The following is a 12,539-nucleotide window of genomic DNA, read 5'->3' on the forward strand; positions in this document are numbered from 1 at the left end:
GTTAGTGTTAGGGTCAGGGTCAGCATGAGGTGTAGGTTCATGGTCCTTATTAGGGTCATGGTTAAAGTTACCATTAGGTTTAGGGTTAGAGTCAAGCACACTGTCACAGTCAGGAGTAGGGTTAGGGTCGGGGTTAGGTCAGCATCAGGGTTAGGATTAGGGTCAGGGTCATGGTCCTGGTTAGGTTTCAGTCATGGTTACGGTAATGTCAGAGTTAGGTTTAGGTTCAGGGTCCACATCAGGGTCAGGGTCAGGCTTAGGTTTAGGTTTAGGGTTCAGGTCAGGATCACAGTCAGGGTCAGGTTCAGGGTCAGGGTCAGGGCCTGGGTCAGGTTTTGGGGCAGGCTCACAGTCAGTGTCAGGGTCAGGGTCAGGGTTAATGGTTTCTGTTAGGGTTAGCCCCGCTCCTGGGTCATAGACCCATCCGTTCAGGGTCTCGGGATAAACCCTGGGCAGAAGGGTGTAGACCCTACACCCGATCCCACTTAAGCAGCCTTAAACTGGGGTGTGAACATGACTTGCCCACCAGATATCTAAACCCTCATCAGCCTGATCCTGCTTGGGGCATCTCCACCCACGATGGCATGGCAAGGTCCTCTTTACAAACAGACACACAGACACCCAGAGGCACTCGCACACACACACAAACACACACACAGACAGGGAGGAGACCTAGGGCTACACAATTGGATAATATGTGTGGGACACCTGACCCTGAGCCCCTGGTGTAACCTTTTAATTTTATTAGCCAAAGGGCCTGCTGCGTTGGGGAGACCTGATATGACTTGCCAGGGAGGGGACGTGTCTGGCGGGCGAGCTCTCTTTTATCTGCATCCTCTCGGCTTTAGTACAGCAGAGAACATGTCGCTTCCTTTAGGATGTGCCTAGAAATGAGCTGGGCACGGCGGTTTTCTCTGTAATGGGGTGCATGGATACGTGGGTTCCCATTCAGTTGGGCTCTGTCGTCAAGGAAGTGAGGTCACCACTGCCTGGGGGCTCCTTACCGAACTTCCTGCTCCACCGGAGCTCCCTGAGCCGCCGGTCCCCAAGCTGCTCAAGGCTCACACTCCACTCAATGCAGAGCCCATCCAGTGACCCCCATACAGCCTCCCCCCAGGCCCTGGGAGGCCTGGGTGCAGCTGTTGTCCCCGCTGGAGGGAACAGAGCTGGGTTTAGACCAGGTTAGTGTTAGGGTAAGGGTTAAGAATGACTTAGGGTCAGGGTTAGGGTTAGACGTCTTTGGGGTCAGGGTTAGCGTAAGGTTTAGGGTGGGGTCAGGGTTAGGGATAGGTTCATGGTTAGGTTTAGGGTCAGGATCACTGTAGGTTCAGGGTTAGCATTACGGTCAGAGTCAGGCTCAGGGTCAGTGTTAGGCTGATGCTTAGGTTTAGGGTCAGGTTCAGGGTCATGGTCAGTTTTAGGGTCAGGTTCAAGTTTTGGTTTGGGGGCAAGGTCATGTCAGGGTCAGGGTTAGGTTTGGGACAGGTTTAGTGTCAGGGTTAGGGTCACGGTCAGTGTTAGGTTCATGGTCATGGTAAGGTCAGCTTTATATTTAGGTTCTGTTTCATGAGTAGGTTCAGGATCGGGGTTAGCTTTAGGTTTACTAATCTGTTCAGGACCACGGATTGGGTCAGAGTTAGGTTTACAGTCAGGGTTAGGGTCAGTATTAAGGTCAAGGCCAGGGTCAGGTTTAAGGTTAAGTTCTGACATAGGCAAAGTTCAGAGTTAGGGTTATGATCAGGGTCAGGGAGAGGGTCAGGATTATTGTTAAAGTGGGGTTAGGTTTAGGGTTAGAGGTAGGTTGCGGGTTAGGGTTCGACCGGGGTAGGGTCAGTGTCAGGGATAATGTTAGGGGTTAGTTTTAGGGTTAGGTTCAGCATTAGGTTTCGGGTCAGGGCCCGTGTTAGTGTCAGGGTCAGGGTTACGTTTAGGGTTAGAGATAGGTTCAGGCTCCCATTCAGTGTCAGGGTTAGTGTTAGGTTCAGGGTCAGGGTCACTGTTAGGGTCAGGGTTAGGTTTCTGGTCTTTGCCTGGGTCTGGGTCAGGGTGAAGTCTAGGGCCAGTGTCAGGTTTACGGTCAGGATCAGGTATTGGTTTAAAGTCCACATTTGGGTCAGGGACAAGGTTATGTAGTGGTCATTGTTAGGGTCATGGTTAGGTTTAGGGTCAGGGCCAGGGTCAGGTTTAGGGTCCGGGTCTGGTATAGGCAAAGTTCAGGGTTAGGGTTATGATCATAGTCAGGTATAGGGTCAAGTTATTGTTAATGTTTAGGGTTAGTTCGACGTTTAGCGTTAGGTTGACGGTTAGGGTGAGAACTTGTTAGGGTCAGGGTCCGTGGTACGGTTAGGGCTTAGCGTTAGGGTTAGGTTCAGAGATAGGATTCGGGGGAGGGCCCATGTTAGTGTCAGGGTCAGGGTTACATTTAGGGTCAGAGTTAGGTTCAGTCTCACAGTCAGGGTCAGGTTTAGTGTTCAGTTGATTGTCGGGGTCACTGTAAGGGTCAGGGTTAGGTTATCGTCATGGTCTGGGTCAGGGTCAGGGTGAAGTTTAGCACCAGTGTCCTTTTTAGGGTCAGGTTCAGGTATTGGTTTAAAGTCCACATTCGGGTCAGGGACAGGGCTCTGTACTGGTCAGAGTTAGTGTCAAGGTTAGGATTAGGTTCAGAGTCAGGGTCAGGTAAAGGTCAGGGCCAGGGTCAGGTTCAGGGTCAGCCTTTGGTATAGGGTCAATTTTCGGTTCAGTGTCACACTTAGGTTTTGGCGGTAGGGTTTGGGATTGGGGTTTGGGTTAGAGTTAGATGTAGGGTTATGGTTAGGGTTAGGGTTAGACAGCATAAGGTCAGAGTTAGGGTTTGGTTTAGGGTAGTGGTTAGTGTTAGGGTCAGGGTCAGCATGAGGTGTAGGTTCATGGTCCTTATTAGGGTCATGGTTAAAGTTACCATTAGGTTTAGGGTTAGAGTCAAGCACACTGTCACAGTCAGGAGTAGGGTTAGGGTCCGGGTTAGGTCAGCATCAGGGTTAGGATTAGGGTCAGGGTCATGGTCCTGGTTAGGTTTCAGTCATGGTTACGGTAATGTCAGAGTTAGGTTTAGGTTCAGGGTCCACATCAGGGTCAGGGTCAGGCTTAGGTTTAGGTTTAGGGTTCAGGTCAGGATCACAGTCAAGGTCAGGTTCGGGGTCAGGGTCATGGCTTGGGTCAGGTTTTGGGACAGGCTCACAGTCAGTGTCAGGGTCAGGGTCAGGGTTAATGGTTTCTGTTAGGGTTAGCCCCGCTCCTGGGTCATAGACCCATCCGTTCAGGGTCTCAGGATAAACCCTGGGCAGAAGGGTGTAGACCCTACACCCGATCCCACTTAAGCAGCCTTAAACTGGGGTGTGAACATGACTTGCCCACCAGATATCTAAACCCTCATCAGCCTGATCCTGCTTGGGGCATCTCCACCCACGATGGCATGGCAAGGTCCTCTTTACAAACAGACACACAGACACCCAGAGGCACTCGCACACACACACAAACACACACACAGACAGGGAGGAGACCTAGGGCTACACAATTGGATAATATGTGTGGGACACCTGACCCTGAGCCCCTGGTGTAACCTTTTAATTTTATTAGCCAAAGGGCCTGCTGCGTTGGGGAGACCTGATATGACTTGCCAGGGAGGGGACGTGTCTGGCGGGCGAGCTCTCTTTTATCTGCATCCTCTCGGCTTTAGTACAGCAGAGAACATGTCGCTTCCTTTAGGATGTGCCTAGAAATGAGCTGGGCACGGCGATTTTCTCTGTAATGGGGTGCCTGGATACGTGGGTTCCAATTCAGTTGGGCTCTGTCGTCAAGGAAGTGAGGTCACCACTGCCTGGGGGCTCCTTACCGAACTTCCTGCTCCACCAGAGCTCCCTGAGCCGCGAGTCCCCAAGCTGCTCAAGGCTCACACTCCACTCAATGCAGTGCCCATCCAGTGACCCCCATACAGCTTCCTCCCAGACCCTGGGAGGCCTGGGTGCAGCTGTTGTCCCCGCTGGAGGGAACAGAGCTGGGTTTAGACCAGCTTAGTGTTAGGGTTAGGGCTAAGAAAGACGTAGGGTCACGGTTAGGGTTAGATGTCTTTGGAGTCAGGGTTAGCGTAAGGCTTAGGGTAGGGTTCAGGGTTAGGGTTAGGTTCATGGTTAGGTTTAGGGTCAGGATCACAGTAGGGTCAGGGTTAGCATTACGGTCAGAGTCAGGCTCAGGATTAGTGTTAGACTGATGGTTAGGTTTAGGGTCAGGGTCAGGGTCATGGTCAGTTTTAGGGTCAGGTTCAAGTTTTGGTTTGGGGGCTAAGTCATGTCAGGTCAGGGTTAGGTTTGGGACAGGTTTAGTGTTAGGGTTAGGGTCAGGGTCAGGGTTAGGTTCATGGTTATGGTAAGGTCAGCTTTATGTTTAGGTTCTGTTTTATGAGCCGGTTCAGGATCAGGGTTAGCTTTAGGGTTACTAATCTGTTCAGGATCATGGATTGGGTCAGAGTTAGGTTTACAGTCAGGGTTAGGTTCAGTGTTAAGGTCAAGGCCAGGGTCATTTTTAAGTTTAAGTTCTGATGTAGGCAAAGTTCAGTGTTAGGATTATGATCATGTTCAGGGAGAGGGTCAGGATAATTGTTAAAGTGGGGTTAGGTTTAGGCTTAGAGGTAGGTTAAGGGTTAGGATTAGACCGGGTTAGGGTCAGTGTCAGGGATAATGTTAGGGGTTAGTTTTAGGGTTAGGTTCAGTGTTAGGTTTTGGGTGAGGGCCCGTGTTAGTGTCATGGTCAGGGTTACATTTAGTGTTAGAGTTAGGTTCAGGCTCACATTCAGTGTCAGGGTTAGTGTTAGGGTCAGGGTTAGATTAGCATCAGGGCTAGGATTAGGGTCAGGGTCTGGGTCATGGTTAGGTATTAGTCATATTTACGGCAATGTCAGAGTTAGGTTTAGGTTCAGGGTCCACATCAGGGTCCTTGCCAGGCTTAGGTTTTGTTTTGGGTTCAGGTAAGGATCACAGTCAGGGTCAGGGTCAGAGTCAGGGTCAGGGCTTGGGTTAGGGTTTGGGGCAGGCTCACAGTCAGTGTCAGGATCAGGGTTAGTGGTTATTGTTAGGGTTTGCCCTGCTCCTGAGTCATGGACCCATTCATTCAGGGTCTCAGGATAAACCCTGGGCAGAAGGGTGTAGACCCTACAAGCGATCCCACTTAAGCAGCCTTAAACTGGGGTGTGAACATGACTTACCCACCAGACATCTAACCCCTCATCAGCTCATCCTGCTTGGGGCATCTCCACCCACGATGGCATGGCCAGGTCCTCTTTAACACAGACACCCAGACACCCAGAGGCACACGCACACACACACACACACACACACATACACACACGCAGAGACAGGGAGGAACGTAGGGCTACACCCATAGATCAGTAGGTGTGGGACTCTCTGACTCTGAGCCCACTGGCGTCACCTTTTAATTTTATTAGCCAAAGGGCCTGCGGCGTTGGGGAAACCTGATATGACCTGCCAGGGAGGGGACGTGTCTGGCGGGCGAGCTCTCTTTTCCCTGCATCCTCTTGGCTTTATTACAGCAGAGAACATGTCGCTTCCTTTAGGATGTGCCTAGAAATGAGCTGGGCACGGCGGTTTTCTCTGTTATGGGGTGCCGTGATACGTGAGTTCCAATTGCATTGGGCTCTGTCGTCAGGGAAGTGAGGTCACCACTGCCTGGGGGCTCCTTACCGAACTTCCTGCTCCACCAGAGCTCCCTGAGCCGCCGGTCCCCAAGCTGCTCAAGGCTCACACTCCACTCAATGCAGTTCCCATCCAGTGACCCCCATACAGCCTCCTCCCAGACCCTGGGAGGCCTGGGTGCAGCTGTTGTCCCTGCTGGAGGGAACAGAACTGGGTTTAGACCAGCTTAGTGTTAGGGTTAGGTCTAAGAAAGACGTAGGGTCAGGGTTAGGGTTAGACGTCTTTGGTGTCAGGGTTAGCGTAAGGCTTAGGGTAGGGTTCAGGGTTAGGGTTAGGTTCATGGTTAGGTTTAGGGTCAGTATCACAGTAGGGTCAGGGTTAGCGTTATGGTCACAGTCAGGGTCAGGTTCAGTGTTAGGCTGACGGTTAGGTTTAGGTCCAGGCAGGGTCATTGTCAGATTTATGGTCAGGTCAAGTTTTGGTGTGGGGGCAAGGTTCATGTCAGAGTCAGGGTTAGGTTTGGGACTGGTTTAGTGTCAGGGTTAGGGTCAGGGTCAGGGTTAGGTTCATGGTTATGGTAAGGTCAGCTTTATGTTTAGGTTCTGTTTCATGATTAGGTTCAGGATCAGGGTTAGCTTTACGGTTACGATTCTGTTCAGTATCACGGATTGGGTCAGAGTTAAGTTTACAGTCAGGGTTAGGGTCAGTATTAAGGTCAAGGCCAGGGTCATGTTCGGACGGGCTCTGTGCCAAGTGTACCAGTTGTACAACTGACTGTGTAATGGCTGAAACTGAGAAACAGTGGTGAAAGTATCAAGAGGCTCTAAGGTTTGCGAAAGAGCCAAGATTCAAACGATTACCACGTACACACAAGACAAAGTATGCAGATGACTGCTCAGTACGGAAGTAATTCAGAGTGTTACACTGTGGCATCAGCTGACCCAGATACAGAAGATTGCTGGAGTTCCCATCATGGACATCTCTAACCATATAGACGACACTGAGCGAATGCCAGATGATGATGGAGCCCCTCACTCCTATGTCTTAATAGAGTTCCTCAGCTCTCCTTTACCAACTTTTCCTGTTGCCAGTTCATACAAGCAATTCTCCTTACCCAGTTCCTCTGTTCTGAGCTATGGCTAAAGACACTCATTTTTTTATGTTTTGAAACTGATTTCTTGTACCATTGTACTTTTTGTTGCATCTTTTTATAAATCAGATGACCGCTCACAAGACAAAAAAAAAAAAAAAAAAAAAAGGAATGGAAAAGATCAAAAGGGAGGACAACAACAACAAAAAAACAGTTCTTTTTTGCCGGGAACCCTTCTTACAAGTGCCAATCAGATAAACTATATCTGATGTTACATCGTCACAACTCCTCTATCATCAGGGAAAGTAGTTCACATAATAAAATATCTCTATAAAATGAGTTCCAGGCTTACATTCCATATTTGGTTAATTAGAATTTCATTACGATGTCTGTCTCAAACTGATGCGGAAGAGAATGGAATCTTCTCATCAAGACGTGACATCGAACTAAGAACCCACAGGGTAAGCACTCAGCTCCTGTGATAAAAAGATAGCTCTTGGGGATGGGTGACCCTGGGCAACAGTGGCTGACCTGCGGGCCTGCGTCTATCTGCCATCTGTCACTCTTCCCTCTTCCTCCTCTGTCAGCTGCTATCTCCAGCCACCGTCAACAAAGTCCACCTCAAACAGCCATCACTTCCCTCTGGTCCCATTTACCGTAGCTAAGCTCCAGGCCAGGCATCCAGATCACCAGCCCTGTGGGAACTTCTTTTAAGGTAAGAGGTGGCCCTATTGGTAAAATGCAGGTGCCAAGGCATGCTGACATTGTGCCATCTTCTGGGCTATTCTTAATGTTCTGATTGTCCCACTTCCCTCAGTTCCCACCTGTGGCCTCTGGAAAGGAACATATTACAGTAGGATTTCCAAGGACTGATGCGTGGGGGTCAGGAGATCTGGCCTTTGATTGGCCCCAACTAGCTGTGTGGCTTTAAAGGAAGTCATCACACCTCAGGCCTCAGTTTCCTTATCTGCAAGCCAGGATGGACTGGAGTCTTTTCTGAGGAGCCGGCAAAGATCACATAGATAAGCACCACCTCATTATACTAACAAGCAAACAGAAGGCTGGAGGCGAGTGATTTGCCCCAAGTCAGACATAAGCAGGCAGAGAGCAGAGCCGAGGATGGGACCCACATCTGCAGGTCACAGCTAATCAGCCAGCACAGTACAAACAGATCTGAGCAGCTGCTCATTCTTCCCCTTTTCCGTTTTGTCCATCAGAATGCATGCTCCCTGCAAACAAGGACACACAGGACCTGCTGCCTGTCTCAAAATTCCCAGTTCACCCAATTAGAACAGGGAGGAGCCTCAAGGACTTACCCCCCAACCCCAACACACAGTTCTTTTACCTATGGAACATGAGGGTACATACATTCACCGTCCAGAGGGCTCCTGCCTTCACTTCTCATGGAAAAGGTCATCATGTGCCTACCCGGGGTGCCAACGAAGCCACAAGTTCCAGAGAGGAACTGACACAGAGAAGTTCGAGGGAGGCAGACTGGCTCAGCACAGAAACAAACTGTCTACCAAGGAAAACTACCCCATGGGGGACTGATTCTCTTTGAAATATGTTCGAGTGCATGGGAAAATGGTTTTTCAAGAGCTGGTGGACTTACCAGTCACCTGGTACATACAAGATCACATCCGCATTCTGACAAGAGTGGCTTCCCTGCAGTGTAGACCAGGGGCCAGAAAGAAAAGGAAGGCGCATGGAGACTGGGTGAGAGGCTTCTACGGTGTGATGGCAAGGGCGCACTGCAAGGGTACGAGAAGAGATGGAAAGATGTATATGGACTCAAGAGGTTTAGGAAGAGAAATCCACAGGACTTGGTGTGACAGACTAGATTTTGGAAAGGTGACAGAGTAGGAGTTGACTTCTGGTTTCCCGACTCCAGGCTAAACGGATGAAGTGTTTACTGAGAGAGGCAATAGAATAAGAAAGATGGTTTTCAGTGGAGGAGGTGCTCATGAATTCCGTCTTGAACCTGATGAGTCTGAGGGGCCACAGACACATCCGAGAAGAAAAGTCAGCAAGTCCGATACACAGAACTGGTGCTCAGGAGGCGTGTGGGCCAGAGACAGGAATCTGCCTTACCTGCTGATAGGTGGTCATGAAGCTGCACAAAAGGTCATCTAGGGAAAGAAAGGAACACGGGGCTGAGCCCATAATTAGCATTCAGTGGCTACCAGGAGCATGACTTTGCACAGGAGACACATCAGAGAGGTAGAAGAAAGACAGGAAGCAATGCAGAGCATTTGGTCTACTGCGATGTCAAGTAAGGAGACAGAGAAAGGTCAGGTGCGCTGACTTAGAAACAGTTTTGGTAAGAACTCTTTAGTGGAACGACAGGGCCTGAAGGGTGGAAGGTGGGAAAGTCAAGTCAACCCCTGAGCACTGGCTGTGATGCGCGACAGTGACAGGGCAATACCTAGAGGTGGGGCAGTCAAGTGGGAGAGAATCAAACAGGAGCGCATGATGGGAAGGAGTGCAGGGGAGAGGATCCTCGCAGGCTCCTGGAAGGGCGGGAGGGCATGGACTCCGAGCCAGAGTGGACACTGAACCCGAGGAGGAAGGAGAGCCCCTCCCCGTACCAGGCGAGGAGGAGAAGAGGACAAATACAAGAATGGGCTCATGATCAGCAGGATGGAAGAGGTCCCGTGGGATGGCTGCTAATTTTTCTGTACAACTGGAGATGAAGTCATATGTTGAGATGGAAGAGGAAGGCTACATGTGATGTCAATAGCACACCCATGTAAATGGTCTAATTTATCTGTTATGCCACTTTCTCCCCCTACTACCAATACCTTATGTCCTGCTCATCTATTATTTGGCTGTCAACCCAAAGGATTTTCATATTTCTAAGCCGAAAAAGTATGATGTTGCCAGTGCCTCTGCCCCAGGTGACCCTTCTCCATCTGCCATTCCTGCACTTTGATCACCTAACTCTTTTGAATACCTTTCCCCTTCTATTTATCATTAGATCTCATAAACATGACTTTTTAAGTAGTCTCCTGCCACCAGTCAGCTCGCACTCAACAGATATGACCATGCAACTTCCTGCTGTAAACCTGACTGCAGCTCTACCGTGAAGACTGCATCAACGTGGACCCCTCAATGTATGCAGTGTCCAAGGTGCAACCGCAGCCCCACCCCATCTGCCTTTCTACCATCTCAGTCTCATTCCAAAATGTGCCAAACAAGACACCTATGTAGAAATACAACCCTGACAGCAAGCTCTCCACTCATTTCTGCCTCGGAACTGTAACTTAACAAAACATCTCTCTGATGGAAACACAAATTGCATATAACCTTTATCTCCAGCTCCCACATAGAAGATCAATACCACTTTACACAGAACAGCTGTTCCATGTATTTTCCTTCTATGTATGAAGGGGTCACGTTCATTAACACTACAAATTGCACATTATATTCAGAAATGTCAGAGCCTTGAAAGAATATGGAATTGCTGGCAATCTAGCCACTTTCCCAGTTTGCTCTCTTCCTACCTCTAAGTCCTACTTTAGAAGTGCTATTTTGAGATTTCTATTTTCCGAAGCTGCTTTGACCAAAGGCATTCTGTCAGCTCAGAGTGAGAAAGATGGCGGGGCGAGGAAGTGCGAGAAAATGCTAGTGTTAGGCCCAAAGAAAGCCTGACGAAGTCCAAAGACAGACAAGCTAAAGAGACTTCCGTACTTTGACATTCTTTAAGTCTGTGTGTGTGCCTTTTCTTCTTCCTATGACCTCTCTCCTCATCACGTGTCCTTCGTTAACAAAAGGTTTCTGGATCCGAGAATTCACTCTGTGCTCTCCTTCAGACACTCCATTCAATTTACACCTTTTATTACAGTTGCTTAACATCACCATACAAGAACAAGAGTACAATATACCTCCGTGTAGGCATCCCTACATATTAAAAATGATATGGCCACACCGCAGAGGATCCAGACATAAGCACTTTTAAAGCCAGAGTTTGGGAGATGTGATCTGAATGCAAGTATCAAAAAGGAACTAGCTGGTTAACCCAAAAAAGAAAAAAACATATTATGACTTGAAGCCATAAAAAAGTAAGAAATTCAAACTCTTTTCAGAATTTTAGGTACCTACAGAGCCAAAACTTTTTAACACTGAAACCAGCTACTAAATCCCAATCCTTAGAAATTAAACATATACGTTTTGATTGTTTAAGTACAGACCCAGAGGATACAGAAAAGAGATAAAGCTCCTCCTGGCTCTGATTCAAACCTTGGGACATTTTCAAGGCTATGTCTGATGAACCTTTCCTGTCAGTAAAGTCTTTTCAGTTTAAATTTCTATTCTGTAAGTTTATGTCCTACAGTTATCTGCTGCCAGCTTCAGGCTGACCTCACCAAGAGAAGTAGGGCAACTTTAGAAAAGCAGCTTGGTATGCTTTGTAGTACTGGACCAGAACCAGTAAGGACAGTGCAGTCTTTCAGATTTCTCATTCCGGGAGCTTAAGACAAAAGTCAGGCATAAACGTTAGGTTAAGCGCCTTTTTGACCCGATTCCTGGTAAGTACGTGTGTTCAGAGATGTGTTCAACGCACAGTCGCTCAGCTTCTAGGCACAAGGCACTGGGAGGCTTCTGTCAGGCCGGGGGAGCGGCGGTCTGACTGTGCCACACGGTACCAGAGGCGGGTCCTACGGGTCCGGGGCTTTTACGTTTAGCTCACATACTTGCCCTGAACTTTCAGGCCTTTTCATTCAATGTGCACGATTTCACAGGAGTGCTTTCTCCAGGCTGCACCTAGCCCACCCGAGGCCAAGAGACTCACTGCGAAGTGCAGTGAGGTCCTCGCCGAGGACCCGTCCGGGGCGGGGACAGCCCAGGAAGCCCGCAGGAGAAGCCCGAGGAGAGGCCCCGGAGGGCCAAGGAGGGCAGGCCACCCACAGCCCGGCTCCAGGGAGCAGAGCCCAGGCGTGCACCTTCATGAACTCGTCCTTGTCGAAGCAGAGCGAGTCCGGCCCCTTGGGCAGGTTCATCCTACTTCTCTCCATCCCGCCAACCGCCGCCTCTCAGCACCGACACTCGAGCGAGGAGGAAAGTTAGGCTGCGCTCCCCGACGCTACCGGTGAAGCCACTGGCGTTTCCACCACACAGAAGGCACCGCTTCCTCCAACATGGCAGCGCCCCCGCCGGCCAATGAAAGAGGACGCTGCAGGCCCGCCTCCGCCTGCCTCCGCCAAGAGAGGCGCGCAGGCCCTACTGTCGAGCCAGCAGGTGATGCTGCCCCCACATGCGGCGGAGGGCGACACTACAACCTCGCGTACGTTTCTGCAGGGCAGCCCCGACGCTGTTGATGCCTGGTGAGCGGGAGAAGGGAGGGCGGGGAGGGTCAGGGGCGCTCCCTCCCCACCTCACCCTTTCCCTCGGAAAATCGGCCTGTGAACCTCTTCCAGGACCTTCTCCTGTGATTGTCCCGCGGGAAGCATAGCGGTGGCGGGATGCTGGCCCTTTACTTCTTCCGCCGGTTGTCCAGAGAGGGGGACGCGTCCGGGTATCAGGCCTCCTGTCTCTGGGCGCGGAGGCCTCTGTGGGAACCCGGCTTCCGCCCTGAGCCCCGGCACCCACCCGCGAGCGTGGCTTCTCCCCCGCTGAGCTTGGCTCCAGCGATCTGTAGGGAGGAAGGTGGTCAGCTGGCAGCCTCGGGTCGTCTGGGCCGCTCCCAGCTCCACTTCAGCTCAGCTGCGGGGCGGCCACAAGTTTAGGTTCTCAGAGCTCTTAAAGAATCACCTCGCTACTGGCCGGCC

At 50.4% G+C, this 12,539-nt stretch overlaps 1 protein-coding gene across 2 annotated transcripts in view; it reads right to left on the reverse strand.

The window, feature by feature from the left end:
- The window catches only part of LOC131816541 (conserved oligomeric Golgi complex subunit 2-like), a 449,889-nt gene extending 438,050 nt beyond the window's left edge, over positions 1-11,839 (reverse strand). For both annotated transcript variants that reach the window (XM_059149361.1, XM_059149362.1), the window contains exon 1: positions 11,715-11,839. In XM_059149361.1, the coding sequence (XP_059005344.1) occupies positions 11,715-11,786 (72 nt within the window). In that variant the 5' untranslated portion in view covers positions 11,787-11,839. The remainder of the gene's footprint in view (positions 1-11,714) is intronic.
- Positions 11,840-12,539: the final 700 nt, after the last annotated feature.

The sequence above is a fragment of the Mustela lutreola genome, chromosome 15 (assembly GCF_030435805.1).
Source record: "Mustela lutreola isolate mMusLut2 chromosome 15, mMusLut2.pri, whole genome shotgun sequence".
NCBI lineage: Eukaryota > Metazoa > Chordata > Mammalia > Carnivora > Mustelidae > Mustela > Mustela lutreola.